The sequence below is a fragment of the Balaenoptera musculus genome, chromosome 1 (assembly GCF_009873245.2).
Source record: "Balaenoptera musculus isolate JJ_BM4_2016_0621 chromosome 1, mBalMus1.pri.v3, whole genome shotgun sequence".
NCBI classification, from domain to species: domain Eukaryota; kingdom Metazoa; phylum Chordata; class Mammalia; order Artiodactyla; family Balaenopteridae; genus Balaenoptera; species Balaenoptera musculus.
In genome coordinates this window covers 22748923-22770971 of record NC_045785.1, presented here as the reverse complement: position 1 = coordinate 22770971, position 22049 = coordinate 22748923, and the positions used below count along the sequence as shown (strand labels likewise).

At 35.8% G+C, this 22049-nt stretch overlaps 1 protein-coding gene across 29 annotated transcripts in view; it reads right to left on the bottom strand.

The window, feature by feature from the left end:
• The window catches only part of EPB41 (erythrocyte membrane protein band 4.1), a 204777-nt gene that overhangs the window by 36249 nt on the left and 146479 nt on the right, over positions 1-22049 (bottom strand). For 7 of the 29 annotated variants that reach the window (XM_036847646.1, XM_036846869.1, XM_036847385.1 and 4 more), the window contains 6 exons: positions 21461-21517; positions 21254-21295; positions 20197-20259; positions 15613-15789; positions 13785-13835; positions 12338-12448 (listed from right to left, as the gene is read on the bottom strand). In XM_036847646.1, coding sequence (XP_036703541.1) covers positions 12338-12448; positions 13785-13835; positions 15613-15789; positions 20197-20259; positions 21254-21295; positions 21461-21517 — 501 coding nt within the window. The other 22 variants (XM_036848695.1, XM_036848615.1, XM_036847328.1 and 19 more) reach the window with 17 other exon arrangements.

The window sequence follows — 22049 nt, the reverse complement described above, 5'->3', positions numbered from 1 at the left end:
TTTTTAGAATACCTGTGAAAATTTTATCATCATATATATATGCATGTTCAAACAGACATTATAGACAAATTAATAAATATGGGTTTTCTTACTTGCTGAAATTATACAAGGCAAATTTTAAGAGAAGGGCAATTAACATGCTAAGGTAACATTTTATCAAAATGACTAAATTGAGAAGAAGGAAACACAAATGATGATTGCAAAAGAATTTTCTTAGTCTGGCCAGACCAAAATACAAATTCTCTCACTAAATTACATAAATATCCTGTCTTAACCCACTTTACCAGCGTCATCTTAAATAGTCTCAAACATTCCCTTCCAAATCAGCAAGAGTTTCACTTTTACATAAATATACTTAGAGGCTCGAGCACAGAAAACCAAAAATACTTTCTTTGATGAAGAACAAATAATTATTAGAATTATAAAATGTCATTTGGGGCTTCCCTGGTGGCGCAGTGGTTGAGAATCTGCCTGCCAATGCAGGGGACCCGGGTTCGAGCCCTGGTCTGGGAAGATCCCACATGCCGCGGAGCAACTGGGCCCGTGAGCCACAATTACTGAGCCTGCGCGTCTGGAGCCTGTGCTCCACAACAAGAGAGGCCGCGACAGTGAGAGGCCCGCGACCGCGATGAAGAGTGGCCCCCGCTCGCCAGAACTAAAGAAAGCCCTCACACAGAAACGAAGACCCAACACAGCCAAAAATAAATAAATAAATAAATAAATTTAAGAACAGTTTTTCCTTTAAAAAAAAAAAAAAAAGTCATTTGGTTTGATGACAAGGTGTTTTTGGTTTGTTTGCTTTTGGACACCAATCTAATTTTCCTCAGACCTGGGACTTGAGGTTTGCTTTAATTAATGGGAATTTGAACTATTGATCTATTTAAATATCCCCAATAAATACGTAAAGGAAACAACTATTTTCTTCTAAAAAATTCAATTCTTTTTATTGAATGATTTTTAAACCAGGAACCAGATTATCCCCAAGGCCAAACAAAAGCCCTGAGACTCTCTGTCTCAACAATAGGAAAGACCTTATTTCTTATTCCCCATCTTCCGGTTCCTACTGACTGAAAGATCCTATTTCAGGTTCTGGGACATTCTGTGAAACAACCTGAGGGATTTAAGGCAAGTTAAGGGCAGTCCAGTATTAATAAATCAACTCATTAGTGGTTTGGGGATCTTAGAGCACCACTGTTAATACCTAGTTTTATAAGTCATTAGAGCCTCACAAATTCCAACCCTCTCCTTAATTCACTTTCTGTAACTTTCATCACATTTTCACTTCGGGACTAAGTGACTTAGGATATAGCTGTGCCATAACAGAATATCACTGGACTGAAACATCAAAGACCTGGATTTAGCTCCAGTTCTCTCACTTAAAAACTGCTTTTTCTTAAGTAGGTCCCTGAGCTGCTCTGAGACTCAATTTTATCACATAAAGCAAGAACACCACTACCTACCTGATATGGCTACTGTGAGGGTTAACTGTGCAGAGTGTTCAAAATGAAGTGCTAAGCAAATACTAGATATTATTTGTCTTTATACTATATTTCTTAAAATATTACTTTTTGCAAAGGAACATGAACCAGAACCAGTCCTTATGGCAGTTAGTGTTTCTTAAGTATCCAAATTAGCCAACCCTATGGATTTAACTAAGGCTGGTCTTTCAGCTTAGCACGTTCTGACCCAGGTTCTCACTATATTTTAGAGGACATTACCAGGTAGAACTTAGAAGAAAAAAACTGTGATAGAAGATAAGAACTAAAATTGATACACTATGAGGATATTTAATTATTCCTGAGCCAAGATTCTCATGAAGAACACTGGATAGGCCATTTTTAATAGTTTTGAGAACATTTCTGATTAGTCACAAAATTTACAATCATTTTAAAGCTTAATAGATTTATTGCTGTTTCTAAGCCCAAAGCATATCTTTTTATGCTACGACCCACAGATTCTGCTTCCAGAAATTCCTAAATTTTCTGTAAAAAGAGACTCTGAGATTTAGCATACTATCTCTATAGTCACTTTACCCAATGGAACCCTAAATCCACCACATCTCTTAAACTACCATTGGTTTTCACATTCTCTTCATTCTATTTTGCCATTCAGTCAAGTAAACTGAGAGTTAGGACTAGCCTCGGAAATACTGCTTAACGATATGATCAGCTCTGTAATGTCACCATTATCTTTGCAATGACTCTGTGGCCTATGGAAATGCAAATACTTCAGGGAAAGTTAATACATTAAACTTTTATCCGTGTTCCTGTATGTCAGGAAAAATGGGTTTGGGGATTCGTTAGGCTTATATAATTTAAAAAAATAAGTTTTGATTTAAAAAAATGAGTTTTGATAAGAAAAAAGGAGTGAGCAGAAAGTGGCAGTGGGATTAAGGGGGAGGGGTGTGCACAGACACACATACACCCACAGAGCACATTACCCTTGCTTTGCAAACCCCGTAAGAAATGCTTTGTACTGCAAATGCCCACAGAACCAGCAGGAATCGAGGTTATCTTGCTAAGCACAGAAGGAAGGTACCCAGCAGAAGAGTCCAGCTCCTGGTTCTTAACTAAAGTAAACAATAAATATTACAGTCACTTAAATTATCAAGATGTATTTAAATAATACCCCCAAATGGTCTGCAACATGCAAACTAAAAAATGTAGTAGACTCCAATCCTGATAAGATCAGTTAATTGCGAGTGCTTTGTTTCCACATACTTCTCTCTAACAAAACAAGGCAAGTTTATGTCTCAGCAAAGAATGGCTTTAAGTGCCTTGGGAAAAAGCTCTAAAAAACGAAACACATGTCTTTATACATTTACTATATTATCGATATTTGTAATCTTATTCCTATTTTGAAAAATTAATAATATCGGTGTTTCCCTTGGTTATAAAATAACGCTAACCCGGTGATTTTTTTTTGTTTTTTAATTTGTTAAGTTAAAACAAATGCTTTTAAAGGGGCACTTGCAATAAGAGATAAATCAGATGTGGTAATGGCTTCCTTTGTAAAAGCCATGTGTAAACATCACATAAAGATGACAGGTCAAGCAGCAGTAGCCCATTCTTCAGCCGAAAAAGGAAGCAAACGAAGAAAGGAGAACAAAAATTACCAAAAAGAAAAACATCCCCTGGCCCCTCCACCCCCAAAACCTTCATAAATAATAGTTTTGATACACTTTTGGTGGAAAACTCAGGCCAACTGGCAGTTTAGAAAAGGACATTAGAATCACAAATGCTCAAGATGGGGATAAACTAACAACAGAGTAACCACGTGGCTAGCAAAAGACGATTTTAAAATTCTCTTTCCTCTCTAGTGTGTCATTCTTAATCATGCAATACATTTCTCTTCAGTCTAAATTTTCTCTCTTGGCTATATCTTCCCCTACTTTTTTTTTTTTTTTTTTTTTTTTTAAATAAAGTTGGTATGCTACTGGTCCCTGGCTAGAAGTACGTCTTTATAGTGCTCACTAGCTTCTCCACAAAACTTGAGTCATTTTCATTGTCCATCGCTATTCTCTGGCATATAAAAATTACATCTGGATAAAGGATCTTACTTAGGAAGACGCTGGCCTTTATTAAATTACGGTTGGTAAAATTGCCTATTTTAGGAAAATCAAAATCATTCTATAATGCAGCCTTTTACAAATGCCAGCAAATGGAATTTGCCAATGACAATTATCCTTCAAACATAGTTTTCATCATTTCCTAAATAGTGCTGTTATTAGATTATCCCCAGAATAGGTGAATGAAAAAGCAAACAGCTGTAAAATCAGTGCCTGATGCAAAATTTTAACTATTAAATAATAGAAAATTTTGCCTTAACACTGCACTCACCAGCAAGGATTCCACAGATCAAATGAGTGTTCTCAAACCTGAATAGAGCTATAGAAATCAAAGTGATTGAGCATATATGAAAAGTTATACTAAACATGTCTAGGAGACCAGATATGACCAGTCAAGTTTATTTCATTATACTAAGAAGGGTTGAGTTGAAGAGATGGAGATGGAAAGGAAGGGGCTATAACCAGCACAAAAACTCTGATCATTTAGTATGGAACACAATTAAATACACTTGGCAGGATTTCTCAGAAGTCCCAATTCCAAAAATGATTAAAGCCATAGTAAGCACTTAAGGCAAATATTATACCCCAGTCTGATATCTAGAAAATAGCACCTTGATTCCACAGAACTATATACAACAGAAAACGATGACTAGATATTAATTAGCTGTATCTTCTCTTCCCAAAAAATCGTATAATAGTGAAATGGTTTTCCATGTTAACACTTCCAATAAATTCCTAAAAGGAATGTGGCTTTGGAGAAACACTACAAAATTTTGTATTACTCAGACATGGCAACAAGGTACATAATTTGTGCTAGTAAACAGACCACTTCAAAATGTGGAGTGTTGGTTTTAAGTAATCACCTGGATGATACAATAGAATCTAGAACTGTGAGAGTAAGATAAGAGATAAGGTTCACCAAGGTGAAGTAAGAGATTAAGCAGTGGACCTTCTGTTAATTCCACATTATAGGAGCAGCTCTCCTCACGCCCCGCATATCCACACCCACTCCATCCTCACTCTTCAATATGATCAGAGAGGCATTAATAACTACTAATTTGTAGAGTGCTTCTTTTTAAAACAAAAAACAACAAAAAAAGACAAATTCAGCATATTAAAAATGCTTCTAACAGATGTGACAATTACATGTGTTGTAGTGACTGATTAAGTGGGTTAGAAAAAAATTATTTTTAAAACTTCATATAAATAAGTCAAACAGTTCCAAAGCTGATTTAAAACATTAATACTCTCAGTAGTGAACGCATGTGCATAAGTTGTCTCTGTTTTAGGACTGAGCATAAGACAATTACTGGGCCACCCAGAAGAGTGAAAATATGGGAAAAACAAGAGAATTTTTCTAGAAAGACTGGCTGACAATATCTCTTGCTGATCTGCTGAAGCAGAGGTTCCTTCCTCCCCTTTTTTGGTAGTGGGTCTGTCTATGTGCAGCATTACTGACTCATTTCCTTAATGATTAGTAGCAACCAGAATCAGATTTGCAGTAAGATTTATTCGTAATAATTTTACATATTAACAAAGCAAATAACATGAGAAAAATATCAAAGAAAATGTTCCAAAAAGAGAAGTTCTTAGCAGATTTCTTTATGCTTAAATATCTTGCTCAACTGCTAATGAATAAACAATTTATTCAACCGTGTATCATAGCTAAAGGATCCTGGACCAGGGGGAAAGGAACATAGATTTAGGAATGTGTTAGAAAGCACCTCCCAAAGCTAATTACAGATCAAGGAATCCTTCAGAACACAACAGTCAACTAGGGAGCAAAGACACCTCCGAAAGTACATAACTTTATTTTATTCTGACTTCTTGGTAAATACTGCCCAAATCAGCCCTGATGTAGGGAACTCCTCTCAGAGAAATCTTTATTTTGAAAGAGGAACCCTTCTAAAACGTTTCCCTTAGATATCCAACCTTAAATTTATACACTATGGTGTACCAAAAATTTAGAGTGAAAATCATTTCACTTTCTTTACCATGTTCATTAGATATCTCTAAAACCCAGCTAAAGAGAAGGTGAATTTGGGAATTGTTTCTTTATTCCTTAGGGGGAGATAGAGGCAGACCCTTAAAAACCAAAAAGAACAAAGGGGTTAGCTGGATTTGTCGCTGAACATGTTAAGAGCACAGTTAACACAGAACAATTTGGAAACTGACAGAGGCAGGTGTGTTGTGGTGGTAAAGATATTTTAGATTATCGTTCAGGTGTACCCTGGCTGCCAGATAAATAGGAATGAGTGCCTTGTCTTTTGTTTTCCATTTCTAACCCTAAACAAGACCCAAAATACTTCAACACTGAATGAAGATGTTAAGATTGTGACTACAACTCTTCGAAACAGCACAAAGGCAGAAAATCTAACTGATCAGTTCTCTGTCTCTCTCGACCTGTAAGAGGGTCAGCAGCCTACAGCCAGCAGCCAAAGCCAGCCCTTTCCTTGCTTCTGTACGGCTATGAGCTAAGAATGGTTTTACATTTTTAAACGGTTGGGAAAGAAATAGAAAAATACTTAGTGACACATACAAATTATATGAAACTCAGATTTCAGTGTCCACAAATAAAGTTTGATTGGAACATATTCATGTTTCTTTGTTTATTTATTGTCAATGCTGCTTTCACTCTACAATGGCAACGTTGAGTACTTTTGACAGAGACTATATGGACTGCAAAGCCTAAAATAGTTATTATCTGGTCCTTTACAGAAAAAGTTTGTCAACCTCTGGTCTATCTGACATACAAAACTCTTGATACCACAAGAGTTTGATACATTTGGTGTTTTTATATCATATAAAACACAGGACAAATGTATCAAACTGCTCTCTGAAATGTATTTTAGATAAACGCAAAATGTCAAATAACAGGTTCTCTTCATGGTATCACACTCCAAGATGTATTTACACATATAAACAAGTACCCTGGTCTCGATAATACATTCTATAGTGAAAACAGTTGATTGTTAGTGTGGTAAATGGATAAGAGCTTTTAATTGAATCAAATTACAAGACATTAACAAGAGAGACTGACACCTATCGTAGAAGTATACGTAGATTCTTTGAATAAACCAAGGACCATACTACAGGATTAATAGGAGAGACAGTGGCTTCCGGGCCGTATATGGGTTTTTTGGGCTACCTGCATGTACTGATAGGGCATGGGGTGATTACTTTGGCACAAACTTGTGTCCTAATACAAGAGATTCTAAGTGAAAAGTTAGACTTTATCCATTACCATGTTACTAATTCTTTAATTCTATTTAACAAATATTAATTATTCATTATATATCTGAGATACAAAGGTATCTTTGGCAAACAAAGATAGATAAAACAAGGCTTCACACCTCTGAGAATCTCACAGTTTTGAGGAGACAGGCAAAACTAAAAGAGATGGATTAACATTTCAAATTTTTAATATCACTTTTTCTAGTGGGGCTCTAAGTCAAAATCAGAATGTTAAACAGAAAGTCAGTTTCCATAACTGTATCATATCAAAGTGGTATAAATCAGATCACGTGGGGGCTATTATAGAGGATGTAAAGGTTAGCCAGGCTGTCAGAGAAGGCAAGCAAAGTTAGAATGCAGGCTCTGGTGGTATGCTGCTTCAGGATATAATGGCAATACAATCTTGTCAACAGATTCTGGGCTACAAGGAGTTTCCAAAGCTACAAAACTATCCCACCCCCTCCCCCAACTCCTTTATCTAAAAAACAAACAAAAAACCCCAAGTGCCTGTGTGATCTATGAAGAAGCTAGGATTTCCAGGAATTCCAAAATGTTCTTTTAGAGAGGGCAAGTCATTGGGTAGGGACATAAAACTGAATAAACCATAGGGAAGCAACAAATGGGCAACGGAGCCAGAAAGAAAAAGAGCTGATAAAACAAGAAAAGCTAGAAAAAGAAAGGAAGAAAGCAGAAGGATAACATGCTAGGAGGGAGACTGGGACAGAACTGGATATCAGATGGTAAGTTATCTGAGGGCAAGAACTGTGACTAATTGCAACGTGAGAGTTACTTTTAACTATGGTGAAGACCTTATAAAGTGGAAGATAGAAAATTCTTCAGAATGCCTCCATTTAGAACCAAGAAGTGAAAGCTACAGGGAAACAGACTTTGACTTAATACATGAATGATTAATATCTAAAAATCTGGGATGTCGAAAGACATAATGTGCTATATCTTGGGAGATGTTTAATCACAGGCTGGGAGACCACTTGGTCTCTGAATCTCTAAATGATACTGTACAGAAGAATCAAGCATTGGAGGGGAGAGGAGGTGGATTGGGGGCCTATCCAATCCTAAAATTCTGATAATGCTGCCTCTTTGCAACCCATCCCTGCAATACATTGATTGCCCTAGAGGGCAATGAATAAAGAATGGATAGCAGTAACCATGTTTTTCCTTTAATTCTTATTCTCTGTGTTTTGTTGAGATAGGATTCTATACATATGGAGACTCTTCTTTAAAGAGACAGAACTAAACTGCATCCTTTATTGATTTGGGGGACCTGAAAAGATAGTTGGAACTCTATGCCTTCCTACCTCCTTTAATCTTTAAGATTAGATTTATTCTGTTATTTACCCCAAACAGGATTTTGACTATGATAAAGGGGAGGGCTACCCTCTAGGATATCAATCACAAAAGATTAGAAAAGCATTCCTCACGTAGATGTTTCCTCAACAATCTGTCATCTGTACATTTGGTTAGGCTATTATTAAAGTTATTTAGCTTTCATCCTTTACTTCTGATCTGTGGGAGTAATAAACTACTCTACTTTCTCTTCTCTTTATTTTTCAAGTTCTAGTATGAAAGGAATTTCGTTTACAAAATGAAATACTCCATGAATTTGTAATTGCTGATCACAGCTACCCCTCTTCCTGTTCCAGCCTAACTTTATATGGCTTTCTTACTTTAACAACAACTTCTTAACCGTTTCAGGTGTCCATTCCTAAGGTCCACACCAACATGTTTCTTTTTTTTTTTTTTTTTTTTTTTTAACATGTTTCTTTTTGCATCATGTTCTGATGCAGTAAAAAGGAGATCCAAGGGCATGAGGGATAACAGCAGCAGAAAGGAGCCAGGCTTACTGATACTATTCCCTACAGTGTAAAGGAGGCAGATGGAGCTATCCCACAGATAAGAATAAGGAGTTGTCTCCATTTCTACTACCAAAATTACAAGCAACAGGGCTCGTTTGAGTGCAGTGAAAAAAAGCAAAACTTCCATGTGTAATAGAAACAATATAATAGTCTTCCGCAATGTGATAGAGAATGCTGTAAAAAAGTTTGGGATTTTATAATTTCTATGAAGACGAACAGAAGAGAAGGAAACTTGGTAGAAAAGTTCTATATATCTTTACTATTCTCAATACTCTTGGCAAGAAAAAAGCAACAATGAGAAAGTGTCTCATATTATTTTTGAATTTTCTGTCTTCCTTTTGTAAATACATGATCACTAGGTAAAGCCTAAATATAAATTTTGATTGGTAATGCCTTCAAAAAATAACCAAACCTCTAATGTGTAGGATGTCTTATATGCTTTTCTATAGGAAATACTACAGTAGTGACTTAGGAATGTAGGAAGAAGTGAATTGGCTTATATCCACAGAAATTTCAGAGTAAAACTTACAATAATATTTAATAGAAAGAAATGTACTAGGATCTAGGATGGCAACGAAATCTAGTCCACAGATAATCACTAGTCTCATGTTTGTCAACAGAGTCAATATCTTCTCCCTTCAAAACTTTTACCAAAGATAGAAACAAGTAGTAGAATTGACCCATGCAAACTGAATCTCCTTCATAAGCCATGCATTAGCATAAGAATATGGCTAAAAGATAGGTCCAAAATATAGAGGCTGGATTTATCTTCCAGTATGGTCCACTCTAAAATACCATATGGGTAAGATGAATTGCTTAAGAGTACAAGGAATTTTTAACTTTAGTAGTTTTAAGTGTTTGGTCAAATATCAATACAGAGTAGATGGAAATCAACACAGCTATTTAATTGCTTACTTCTTTTTTTAAAAATCCAGGAAGTTAATGAGTTTGTTTTTTTAATTTCCAGTCCCCAAAAGACCAAGAATTTAATGACAACCAGAGCTTCTGGTTCCTGGAACCTGTTACAGATTCATTCTCATGAGGTAGGTTTGTCTCTAAGTTACTAGGTGGAAATCTGGGCACCAAGTAGTTAAATGAACTTCTCAGAGTCACCGTAGAAATGACTAATAGCAAAACCACGGCAAAAACCCCAGACTTTTTACTGGTCTGTAATGATACCTTTCGTCCAAATTGTTTTTCACTCATCAACCTGCTGTTAAGAAGCTGAACCAGGGTAAAACCAACACACAGTTATTTGGATCTGTCTCTGGTACCAAGAATGAAATGAGATGTGAGAGGGAAACCAAGACTATTTACAGCTTTATGTTATACATATTGGCAGCAGTGTAAAATATTTTTCCTCTGATAACTGTGATGGGCATATCTTTTGAGCCTGCATTGGCCAGCTTATTAGTCCAATTCAAAGTATCAGCCCTTCCCCTCTCAACCATTCTCACCCTATTAACAGAAGAAAGGGCCTCTCCTTTGATCATCAGTAAGGACCTCTGAGGGCTCCTGCTTCACTTCAGAAAACCGCAAAGTATTGTTGGCTTACACTAGACTTTTAATGGACTTGAAATAATTCCAATACAAAGGGAAACAAAACTCAAGGGGACATTTAAAATAATAATTAATAAAATGCTATGTACATGGATGAAAACTGGAAATATAATCTGAAACAGTTATAAAAGTATCAACAAAATCCTAAGATTATTTCCTTTTTAGTTTCTTGAAAAAAATTCAAAAGTATCTAACCAATGCCATAGTTCTGTTATTTCATAAGGAAAGCTCTCATATCTCTATTTCACAGATAAAGGGGAGTACTGATGATGATCACTTTCTGTGTTAAAGAATGGTTCTGCAATATTTCAGGTTAATTTGAGGTCTCTTTTTTCTTATTATGAGTGAATCAATAAATATGCTTAATTACAAAATATTTCTTATAAACAGACATAGTCTGTGACATGAAAGATATACCAGATTTAAAATTTTAACCTGCATCTCACTTCTTTCCCATCTTTTCGGATAGCCTATAATAACAGAGTAGCAGTTTTCAGGAAATACCAGAGAATTATTTCTACATGTCTCCAGAGAAGATAGAATAATAATAGTGGCTGTTGAAGGACAAAAGATTCTTGGCTTTAGGGTTCTCTTTTTTTGCTCTAAGACACCGTCATCTTAAAAACAAAAAGTCTTGTGTAGAAGTTACATCAGCTGGAAGTGTTGAGAAGTAAAGTGCAATAATCTCAGTTTGATAACTCTAGGAACTCAGAATTCAAAACAAATATTTGAGACAACATTAACCAAATCATCCATATTGGTACATTCAAGCGCCATAAAAAGCAAACTACATGCAAGATTTCATTAATACTGAGGGGAAAAAAAACCCAACAGGTTAGGTATCCGAGTTGTGTTGTGAAGAGAGAGCACACGCATATTTACTTCAGGTAAGCCTTAAAAATCAACATGCAAACAGAAGACACACACTTGTCACGACAGAACCTTAGGTCACAAGGCCATCAATGAAAAACAATTGATTTCAACACACATGTAAGAATAAACAAGTCCAAAGTCTATCAGAAAAACAAAATATATCGATATCTATTTTAAGCTTATCATAATGGCTAAATATTGCTTCTAGCAATATAATTACTTAACTCATAAAGAAGTAACACAGTATTTTAATTCAGAGAAGGGTATGTTTATGTGCAGACCTTAAAGAAATTTGTTATTCCAGGACTTTTAAAGATGGGCAGAGTAGTCTGGAAAATTCAGCCCTGGCTGGAGGCTAAAGGGCACCAGCACCATTTTCCTTAAACCATCAACATTATACTTGTGAAAAATGCATTTAACCTTTGCAGATCTCTTCTATACACCAGGCAGGATAAAGTTGTTTGTCCCTGTACGTCTCAGAAATACACATAAGAAGGCCACAGAAGTCAAAAGCCCTTTTCCAAAAAAGGCTTTGTATATATTGGTTTGATATCTCAAGAGAAGGAGTGGTTATAGATTCACAGATTAAAATGTATTATTTTAAGGCTTTTGAAAGGTTAGCAACTTGAATTTTTTTCTTAAACTACAGAGCCCATGCCCCACAAATAACTATCGAAGATTAGGAAAATATTCCATCAAATGTTTCTACAGGATATCCTGCTTTCTGTGAAACACCGGAGAGGAGGACATAGCAACAGTGAACAATAAGAACATGCAGGATAAAAGAGTTAAAGCTTTTGGGGAAAGTACCAACCTGCCATATGCGTAAATCAGATTTGCCTAAACTTGTTAAACTTTGGTGAGGAAAACAGGCTTGAGCAATCCATTGCTACTCCTTTGTACCCCATGATATATATTCTACAAAGAGTAACATTTTATTGACAGAAAAATGATCACAGACTCTCCCTTAGGACAGTGAACTGTCAAGATCAGAGGGCATCACACAGGAGATAACACAGGAGAAGCGAACAACAAAGTTCAATGGTTTTAGTCTTGACATTTCAGATGAGCACCCGTTTTCCGATCACAGAAAGACCAACCACCAGACAGCCAATGCAAGAACCACGAGAAGAGACATCACAAAAGGAATACGAGGAGATGAAAAAGTACTAGAGTAGAGGTGGCACTTTTTGAGAAACTTGTGATCCTCAGGGATTGGAATAGAAACCTTGGGAAGAATTTCTTCATTTTCTTGCTGGGGCAAGGCGCTTTCAGTAGATCTCTCTTGCCTTTTAATTTTCTCTTCATCCTGCACTAACAGAGCACGTTCCTGTGTCTGCTTTCACGGTAGAAGATCAAGAAAGACAGAGAAAGATGAACAAAATGACAGATGGAAAATGCTCAAAAATGATACTTGGGGATGTGCAAAGGATTTGGGAAGATCTTTTGGACACTGTATTTTACTTTACTTTGGCAATTATACTGGCAAAGTTTCTATAACACAGTAGGGTACTCAATAGGTAACTGAATGAATGAATGAAGAGTAGAAGTCCTCAAAGTTCAAGGAATCACTGGACTTCCTTAGTTACAGTATTTATTCCTCCTTTAAGGATATTCACACAAATATTTGGTCATTTCTCATTGCTTTGGTGCTGCCAATTTGTCTTAGATCAATTGGGCAAAGCCAATAATGAAGCATTCTTCTTGCCATCAGAAAAGTTACTTTTATTACAAATAGAATGGCAGAATATAAAATGTTATCCTCATATCTCTTCATATGGACTTAGAAAACTGCAACAGTTCATTCAGTATGGCAATTAGATTTTGCTCAAGGGAATAAAAATCCTAATCCTATACATTTCTAAGACTGCAAAAGAAAAACGAAAGTATAAAAGTTTATACGAGCCTCCAAGGTCTACCAGAAAAAAAAACCAAAAACCATAAACCAAACTCCCACAAATCTCAACAATTACAAACTCCCTCCTCCCTTCAGAATCATGATTTAAAATAATAATAACGACCATCATGAAGGTTTATACAACACATTAAGCAAATGGTTTTGATACTTTTAAGGAAAATTATTTTTTTCCAGTTGTCCAATTGAGAAATTTTTCTCCCCTGGCAATTTCTGTACTCTGCCATCCAGTCAAGACAGATGTTTTCTATGAAAGGAAAAACTTGGCTCTAAGTTCTCTTAGTTGAGCCAGCCTTCTCTGATCTGTTTGGAAGTTCAACACTGGTTCTTTGCACACCCCTAAGTGATACGTATCAGGGAGAAAGTAGCTGGGGGACTGGTCAGCAAAAAAAGGAGAAAAGGAAAAGAAAGGATGCAAAATTATAATGATTTTTAAAAGAAAATAAGGGGGAGAAGAAAGACAACATAAAAAGAATAGGGTACAATTAAATTCGTTTTTCTCTCCGAATACATATTTATATCTTCATGCAGCTTTTCAACCAGCCATGCGCCAAAATAAGCAAATTGAAAGCTGCAAAATGCAGCAGCGAAAAAGTTATGTGCTAGGTCAAAAGGCGGTGAGTGTGAATTTACTAGTATAGCCAAAAGAAAAAAAAAAATCACTGAGCAGCTGCTGATCAGTTCTGGGGGAATTTTCTGCTTAGTGCCATGACAAGAGCAAATTCTGATTGAGAAGCACAAGTCATAACAGCAGCATTACCTCTGGCCCACCAACCTTTCTTTCCGAGGGAAGGACAGAGGTTTTCTTCACCTGGTCATACACAAATTATATAAAATTCAGTTGCCTTGCAATGCAACAACAATGCTGTCAAAGGTGGCAGAGGTATCCCCAGAGAACAAAAATATTGTCCTAATTATTAAAGAAAAAGTAAGATACGCCAGGAAGTAGAATTATCCTATATAAAAGGTTACCACAATATAGTTCTTACTTATTGCATTACTCATTTAGAGGGGTAATATCATAACCCTAGAGCTAAAGTACTCCCTATTGATCTAATTTAATTTATAAAAGTCATTTCTTTAAAGTCCACAGAATGAAACAGCCATTCCCAAAACTAGCCCTGAGATGGTTTCTGAAGGGTTTCTATTAAGACACAAGATATTTTCTGGAAATGGAGACTGGTTCAAATTTACCAAACCTCATCCAAGAGGGTACTAAGTTACTTCTCCAAAGTAGCTGAGCATCTTTTATTACTTGCACAGAATCAAAAAGAAAACTTCTAGAAAATATGCAGTTATGGTTTGTGGATAGGGTTAGCCAGGCGAGGTAGCAACAAGTGCTTTATCAGGGAGCCATAGACTTATAGAAAGCAGTCACTGTCTCAGTTCAGGGTATATGCTCCAGATTTGGGATACAGAACTAATGTCCACTTAGATCAGAGAGTGGAGGCTGAGAGGACAGTGAATAAGAACAACTGCATCCTATCAACCCTGGTAACTCTCTCTCCCTGCCCATCATTCAGGAATTCTCCAGCCTTCTTGGTGAAGCTGGTTCAACTCTATTTGGAGAATTGTTAGCCAATTTTAATCACGTTTTGAAAAATATAAAATGTATCCTTTGTGAACCAACTTTTATTATCTTCTCCAGTTCCAGAAACTAAACAGTAAGTTGGATAGTTTACCATGAACTCTGAATATAAAAACAAATTTTTAAAAAATTATTAAGATATCACTTTACCTTTCTTAACTAGAATTGCTATTGTTTTGGGAGGAAATAAGCATATAATTTTAAAATCATTACACTCACTCATTGAGTCACTGTGACTATTTATATACATACTTAACCTGTATAGGGTAAAGGATAAGTAAAGAATTTTTGAATATGTGCTCAAGGTAACTTTTAAGATATTCTCATTACACAGATTCAGGTGTAGGATCTCTAAAATAGGTAATGACAACAATAATAGAAAAAGAACAGCCTCTAAAAGGTATCTCTTCCTCTAATTGTGACTATCTTATAAAACAGTGTATTAAAAGCTTGATGTTACTCATAAAGATAAAATAAATCAATAGTTCTTCTAAAACTGAAATACAATCATTAATACTTGGTATTCTGCATTCTCTGGCTGAGGTCTCCTTGGTTTATTACATAATTGTGGTCAACCATTCCAGACATTTCTAAGTTGTGCAAATGTTCAAACAAAGTTTTTTAAAAATGCCTATCCCTTTCCAAATTTTGACCTTACTAAATTTAGTAAACTCTCTGGTCCTTGAAGGCACAGTTTGAACATGAAGTTCCACTGGCTCATGGTCCATTTGTAAACATACACTAGGCAGAAGCATGCAGCTGTAGAGACAGTTCTCAGGGCCCAGTCATCGACTGGTAGCTCCAAATGGCCCCCATAATTGGACTGAGTAGTCCATATGACTTAAAACAAGTGTTTGATTATGAATGCTTTAAAGCTGGAATGAATTGGTAAGACACCAAAGCTAACTTTCAGCTCTAAACTTTCAGATACAGATTATCAATATACAAAAGCATTTATCTCACTCATTCTCACAATTGGTCACATGGACAAAGTACTCACTCCTTCTCCTGTAGGGATTTGCCCATTGATGTTAAGTGTTCGAAAGGGAGAGTGAGTGGATAAGCGTTTATCCCATTCACTAGGCCGTGGTTCTGGTACAGATTCCATGAAGTTCTTTTTCAGCTCACTGATGCTGGCATGATGTTTTTTGATCTCTTCTTGACTTTTGTCTAAATCCTATAGTTGAAAGGACAAAGATGCAAAACAATAAATATTCAGGGAAAAAAAACACCACCAAGGGGAGCCCATCATAGACTATGGGCACTGGTAGAAAATACACCACATCCAAGATAGATGTTATTAATCCATAAATTACATTCAAATTATAAATATACAATATGGTATATTTGCTTTTTTTTTTTAACACAGTGCTTTTCTTGGAAGCAGTGAAGCATCGTAACCCTATAGCTCTTAGCAGTTATATAACCTATAAAGAGCGCACTCCTTAATTTTACAACTCTTCTTCCCATTACGACACAGCACTAGATCTCCAACTCCTCATCCCAAGCAGGTAATCCCACAACTCAATTAGCCTCAGCTTGATAGGAACTGATTTAGGCTCAGCTCAGACAGGATGGAGATAGCAATAGAGAGAGAGAAACTGTTAAACGAAGGACATGGTGAAAGATTCAACTCCCACCATGGGTTGCCTTGCCTTGGTGAGTTGCAACTGTACAGTATCCCTCTATTTCTACCTGGAGATAGTTTTGCTTTCTTATCACTAGGTGACTGTTGCTGGATTTTGGTAAACAGGAATAGCCCTTTCTCGATACAAAAATTTATTACTGAAATTCCTGGCTCAAGCCTCCAGAGCAAGTGGTTACTATCTCTGAATAATTACTCAGGGGTATATAATATAATGGATTTTTTTTTCTTTGTCAATACTATCCACACACACTAAAAACCTTAAGTTTTGCAGCTTCTGACAGCTTCACTTCATCCCTCAGTACCATTCAAACCATCTTCCAGTAACCGTCAATGGATGGGGAGTGATTTAATAAGAACTTGTCATATACCTTATATGTCTCCCTGACAACTTAAAATAACTAAACTGTTCCAGCAGATGTGACTACTGGACAACTAGGGGGAAGCTCTCACAGGCGATATTCCAGGGAGAAATGATCAAAACTAGGCTAACAAAGCTGGAAATAATATGAGAAATAACATTCAAGTTTATGTAACAGGAGGCATAAACCAACTTTCAAGAGACTTGGCCAGAAATGATCTGGGAAATACAACGTGAAGACAAAAACTCAAATGTTCTTGGTCCAACATATTTCTTCAAAAAAAACCTCAAAAGATCTATACTTGAAATCAAAACATGTGGGAGCCTGTCACTTGATGACTGCTAAAAATTCTGTGTTTATTATATATCAAGGCAGCTCTGTATCCAAGAAAAGCATAATACTAAATATATCTCCTAATATGCTGTGTGAATTTGGGGATTAGTCTTTTTTTTTTTTTGGCTCCGTGGGAAACAGCCTCATTTGGTGTTGGGGGTGGGGGAAAGGAATTCATTTAAATAAAAATTTGTTTTAAAAGTTTTTCCTGAGGCAATATAGGCTGCAATTAAGTAAATTTTTTTCAAAAGCAATGTCTAAGAGAAAACAGTATAGGAAAAAGAATCAGTGAGGCATATGACACAATTTTGATTCTGGAGATATTCATTCAGAAAATTCATTTAATAGTCTATTCTTTTTATTTTTGCAAGACTGAATGATGTTTATGTGCTTTGAGATCAGTCAAAGAGAAAACTAACCCAAAAAGGGCAATCCTGTAGCTCCCCCATAAGAGTACCTCTTGCCTGCTGGGATGAAATGTGAGTATAGCTCAAGAATATGGGCTTCACCATGGGGAAACAACAGTTTGCACTTTTGTTCTAGCTGAAAGCAAGAAAAGCATGTTTACTAGCTAAAGAAAAGCAGGAACAAGGTCAGTCAAAGACTCAGTAGTAGGCTGAACAACTGAGACCCATCAGGCATGGAAGGCTCTGTGACCTAGCTCCTGACAAAATCAAATCTGCTTGGGCCAAGAACTAAACGTATTTGGGAGGGTTAAAGGTGAGAATGGAGCAAAAAAAAATGATCAAGAGAGGCTATGATAAAACCATAACTCTCTGGGTTATTAGCCTCTTACTATAAAAGAGTGGTGATTTGTTACTTGTCCTGCCTAGCTTTTGATTGGCTTGGAACCTGAGAAAATAAATGTTTCAAGAAAATCAGCAGCTTCTGAGGGAGCTTTCTCCATCCTTCTTAGCTGGCTCTGTTGGAAACCTGTGGGGGCACAGAGTTAAATTAAGATCTCAAAGGGACCTGTTCCAAATAGAATTTGTCACAGACACTTGCTACAGGTTCTCATTGGGAGATGGAGGAGGAAACGGTAGATCTAAAAATGAACTCGACCTTATTTGTGCCAGAACAAAGCATTAGTGGGGGTGGGGTAGGAGTAGGGGGAGGAGGGAATGCTTAAAAAAAAATCTGCTAGAGTGACAGATAACTTGAGAGAACTTCCCTAAGCGGGGGAAAAAACTTTTACAATACTAGAGAATGACGGTTAGCCAAACTACTTTGGCTGTTTTCAGATTAGACACTTTCTGATGCCTATCATCCTATAATTTTAGCAGCAATCAAACCAAACACTTAATTAAATAGGAAATATTCTCAAAAGATAGTTAGTAGTTTTAATTTTCAAACACACACATATTTAGAAATCCCCTCTCATGGCTGTCAATGAAATACTGGGAAAAACGTATCACACACAAGGACTTTGTGAGTCTCAGAAGCCATAACACACCTCATTGAACAAAGGACAAATATATGATTGGTACTGCAGGTTCCAGTTAAGAGGCAGAATTACAGATGGACAAGTCAAGAAATAGGCATGTTTGGAATTGGGAGATGTTACATTGCTGAGTATAAGGAGATCAACTGATATCTGTTATTCTCCCTAATCTCAGAAGCGGAACCATTCGGGTCTAGTTTCAGCTATGCGCTAAAGCAAAGAGATCTATTTACCAAGTCTGAAATATCCTAGGGTCCAGCCTAAGAAAACTTCATGTTACATGAGGTAAACATATATAAAACACTTGGTATTGTGCCTACCACACAGTACATGATTAATGAAAACTGGCCATAATTTTTATTTTTATCAAAGTACCTTATACCTAGCAGGCACTCAAAATATATATATTGACAAAGAATAGATGACGTTAAGTAATTACTGGATGCTATTAGAGTTCTATCTAAAAAAGTTTCTTCAAACATCCCCTTTAATAATATTTACCGTTACATATGTTCATCTTTCAGGTCTCAGCTTAAGTGTTACCTCTTCATAGACAACTTCCCTGTCCATCTTATTTAGAGCAGGTCCTTTTTATTAGCACAGCATACTATTTCCCTTTCATAGCTTTTATAATAACTTGTAATCATTTTATCAGTTATTTGTTTACTTATTGTTTCTCTCTTCCATTTGCCCCTACATTGGATGCTTCCTGAAGGCAAGAACGATTTATCATCTTCCTATATAGTTACATTTCCTTTATACTTGAGTTAAATCCCTGATGTCAGAATTTATACCCATTTCTTTTGGTTCTGTCTTGAGTGGAGTTGTAAGATAATTAGGTCATTAGCTTCCAGGTAAGAGTTTCTGATGTGTAAACATGGCCTGTTTTTTCACAGAATAACTCCAATTTCCTTAATTTTTCCTCACAGAGTTCCTCTAATCTTCTAGTTAGTTTTATATTTCCTTATCCCGTGTGGAGCCTGAAACTAGATAAAGTATACTAATATAGGCTTGGTGAAAATCTGACCGATATTGAATACAATGGGAAAATGACCTTACAATTCCTACAGCACATAGTATGTTGCTATTTCTGAATGGGAAAAAAAAAAGTATAGTTTAATAGAGTTAGATGGACCCTAACACAAATCCTAGCTTTACTGATTTACCAGCTCTATAACCACAAGGAAATTAATTTCTCTTAACCTCAACTTTCTCTTTAAAATAAAAATTCCATACCCGTAGGCTTGTTTTATAATTAAACTATCTTATATCATACTAACTACTCATTAAATGCTAGCCTCCCTTCTTTCCTTCCTGTATCTTACTTTTTTTTCCCCTGACTATTCTTCTGTCATTTTTTGGTATCCTCAAAAATTTAAGTCCATTTTGAATTGTGATCATTTCTCCTATTTTTCCACATTCTCCTGATTCAGAAGATGAAAAAATTATATAAATTTGATGCTTGAAACATACAGGAGTTTATACTCTTGGACAATTCAAGGAACTTTTAAACAGTGATGTAGTTCTTTCTAGAAGTGGGTAAAACAATGGAACCATGGGATGCTGAGGTAGTCCCAATCATATATTTTTTAGATATGTATGAGAGATGGAAACTAAAGAGTCAGAAGTAGAGATGGTTGCATATCTTCATGTTTACCAACATGCAAAAGCATTTTAAACCTAAAATTCTCTCATGCAATGGCATGCAAAACCAAACGCAGCATAGAAAGAAGAAAGGGGATCAGCAAAGAACGCAGAAGGTTACAGGCAACCAACTGAAATAAGCTTCAAGTTCATACAAACCTCCAACATTAAATTGCTATGTCTGATATAAATGTTTTCACCATCTAGTCTCTCTCTCTTTTTCTGTGAAAATGAAAGAGGGAAAAACAGAAAAGCATAAAAAATTAAAATGTTGTTCTTGCGCAAAAAAACTGCAAATTGGCAAACCAAAAAAATATTTAAAATTAAATGCCCATAGCGCAGCATATGCCAACATGAAATGGTCACAGAACCACAAGGACACACAGAGGACATGATTACCACTAGAAAATGGATGACATTCTTCATGAATGATGGAAGAATGCGACGATGTTATTTAAATAGACAGTGCTCCTGGCTTCATTGGCTTCTTACATAACAAGCTGCTTTACGTTCCTCTTTGAGCTGTTTGAGGGTCATCTTAAAATGCATGACTTTAAGAAGCCTTGACTCTCCGTGTTCCATGGAGTAGGGAAATGCTTTAAAACATTATTTAGCGTTTTGGACATTATTTCAAACTTAGTAATACTGCAGGTACGTACAGCTCTAATATCTTCCATAAGAAAGATCTAAGGGCATTTTATACATGGTCAATCAATACTCTATTCAGTAAGAATTGATTCATCCTACTCTATGGTTGGGAAGAATGAGACACAGAACAGCCAAACCCATAATTATTAGCAATACTGGGAGTTGCTGCTATGATGGTTTCCATAATAAATATGCATAAAATATTGTCAACGATTCCAAGCATATGGTACCACTGTGAAATATTTCTTATAAAGTTTAAATATAAAGGATAGATTTGGCCTTCACTAATTATTTCATTGTGTTTAAAAAGATATTTTCCTACTGGAAAGTTTATTTTAATGAAATTTTTCAATATATAGTATAGGATTATAATTTCTTTGGTATACATATGTGTGTATGTATATGCATATATATATACATAACATGTGTATATGTATACCTGCTATTTGAAAGTAATTTCGGATTAAGAGAAATCAATGAAAAGAATGGATCACTGTCTTTTTAATGCACTTTGAAAGTCAGCATGGGTGATGGTAAAGTGATTTTGTGAAAGTGAAAAATGGCTAACCTTCCTCATTCTTATCAGATCTTCAGTTTTTTCTGCAAGCTTCTGTTTTGCCATTATTAAAAAAAGAAAGAAAAATGATAAAATATTGGCTCATTGAAGTTTTTTTGAACCTTCAGCTTATAATTTTTTTTTAAGGAGCAGGGAGTGGGAGGGAAGAAAAAATTGGGGAGGGAGGGGAAAAGGAATAAGTGGCCTATTGGCACAAACCTGTGTTTGGTCACCATTTGAGGTGGGTACTGTGACCTCGATGTGGGTTTTTTCCACCTACATTTAAGAAATAAAGTGGTAAAAACATTTCAGGTTAGTAGGTTTCTATGAATAGCGTCATTTCCAAATCAGCTGCATCTTTAGGCTGCTTGTGAAATAAGCTGATATGTAATCATCATGATGCAGTCTTACAGGGGGTATTACAGGGAAGGACACTGCTCTCAAGAGCAATCTGTTAGTTCACCATCACATTCTCAAAGCTGAAGAGGTAATATGGACAACCAAAGGATCAAAAAAGAAAATTAAGGTAATTATTCTATTGATGAAGAGAACATTTTTATACTTATTTATTAAAAAGTACTTATTAAAAATAATAATTTAGACTTTAAAAAGTCATATGTTTTTGTTTTGCTTTTTAAAAGTGATGTAGAGGTATTTTAAATAACATAAAAACAAACTTACAAATGAAGATACCAATGTATGACATACATGACAGAAACAAAATCTTTACAGTTTAAAGCACACATAAAATAAACCACATATGACACCAAGCAGGTAAATACAAAAAATTTTGTTAGTTGATCAATAT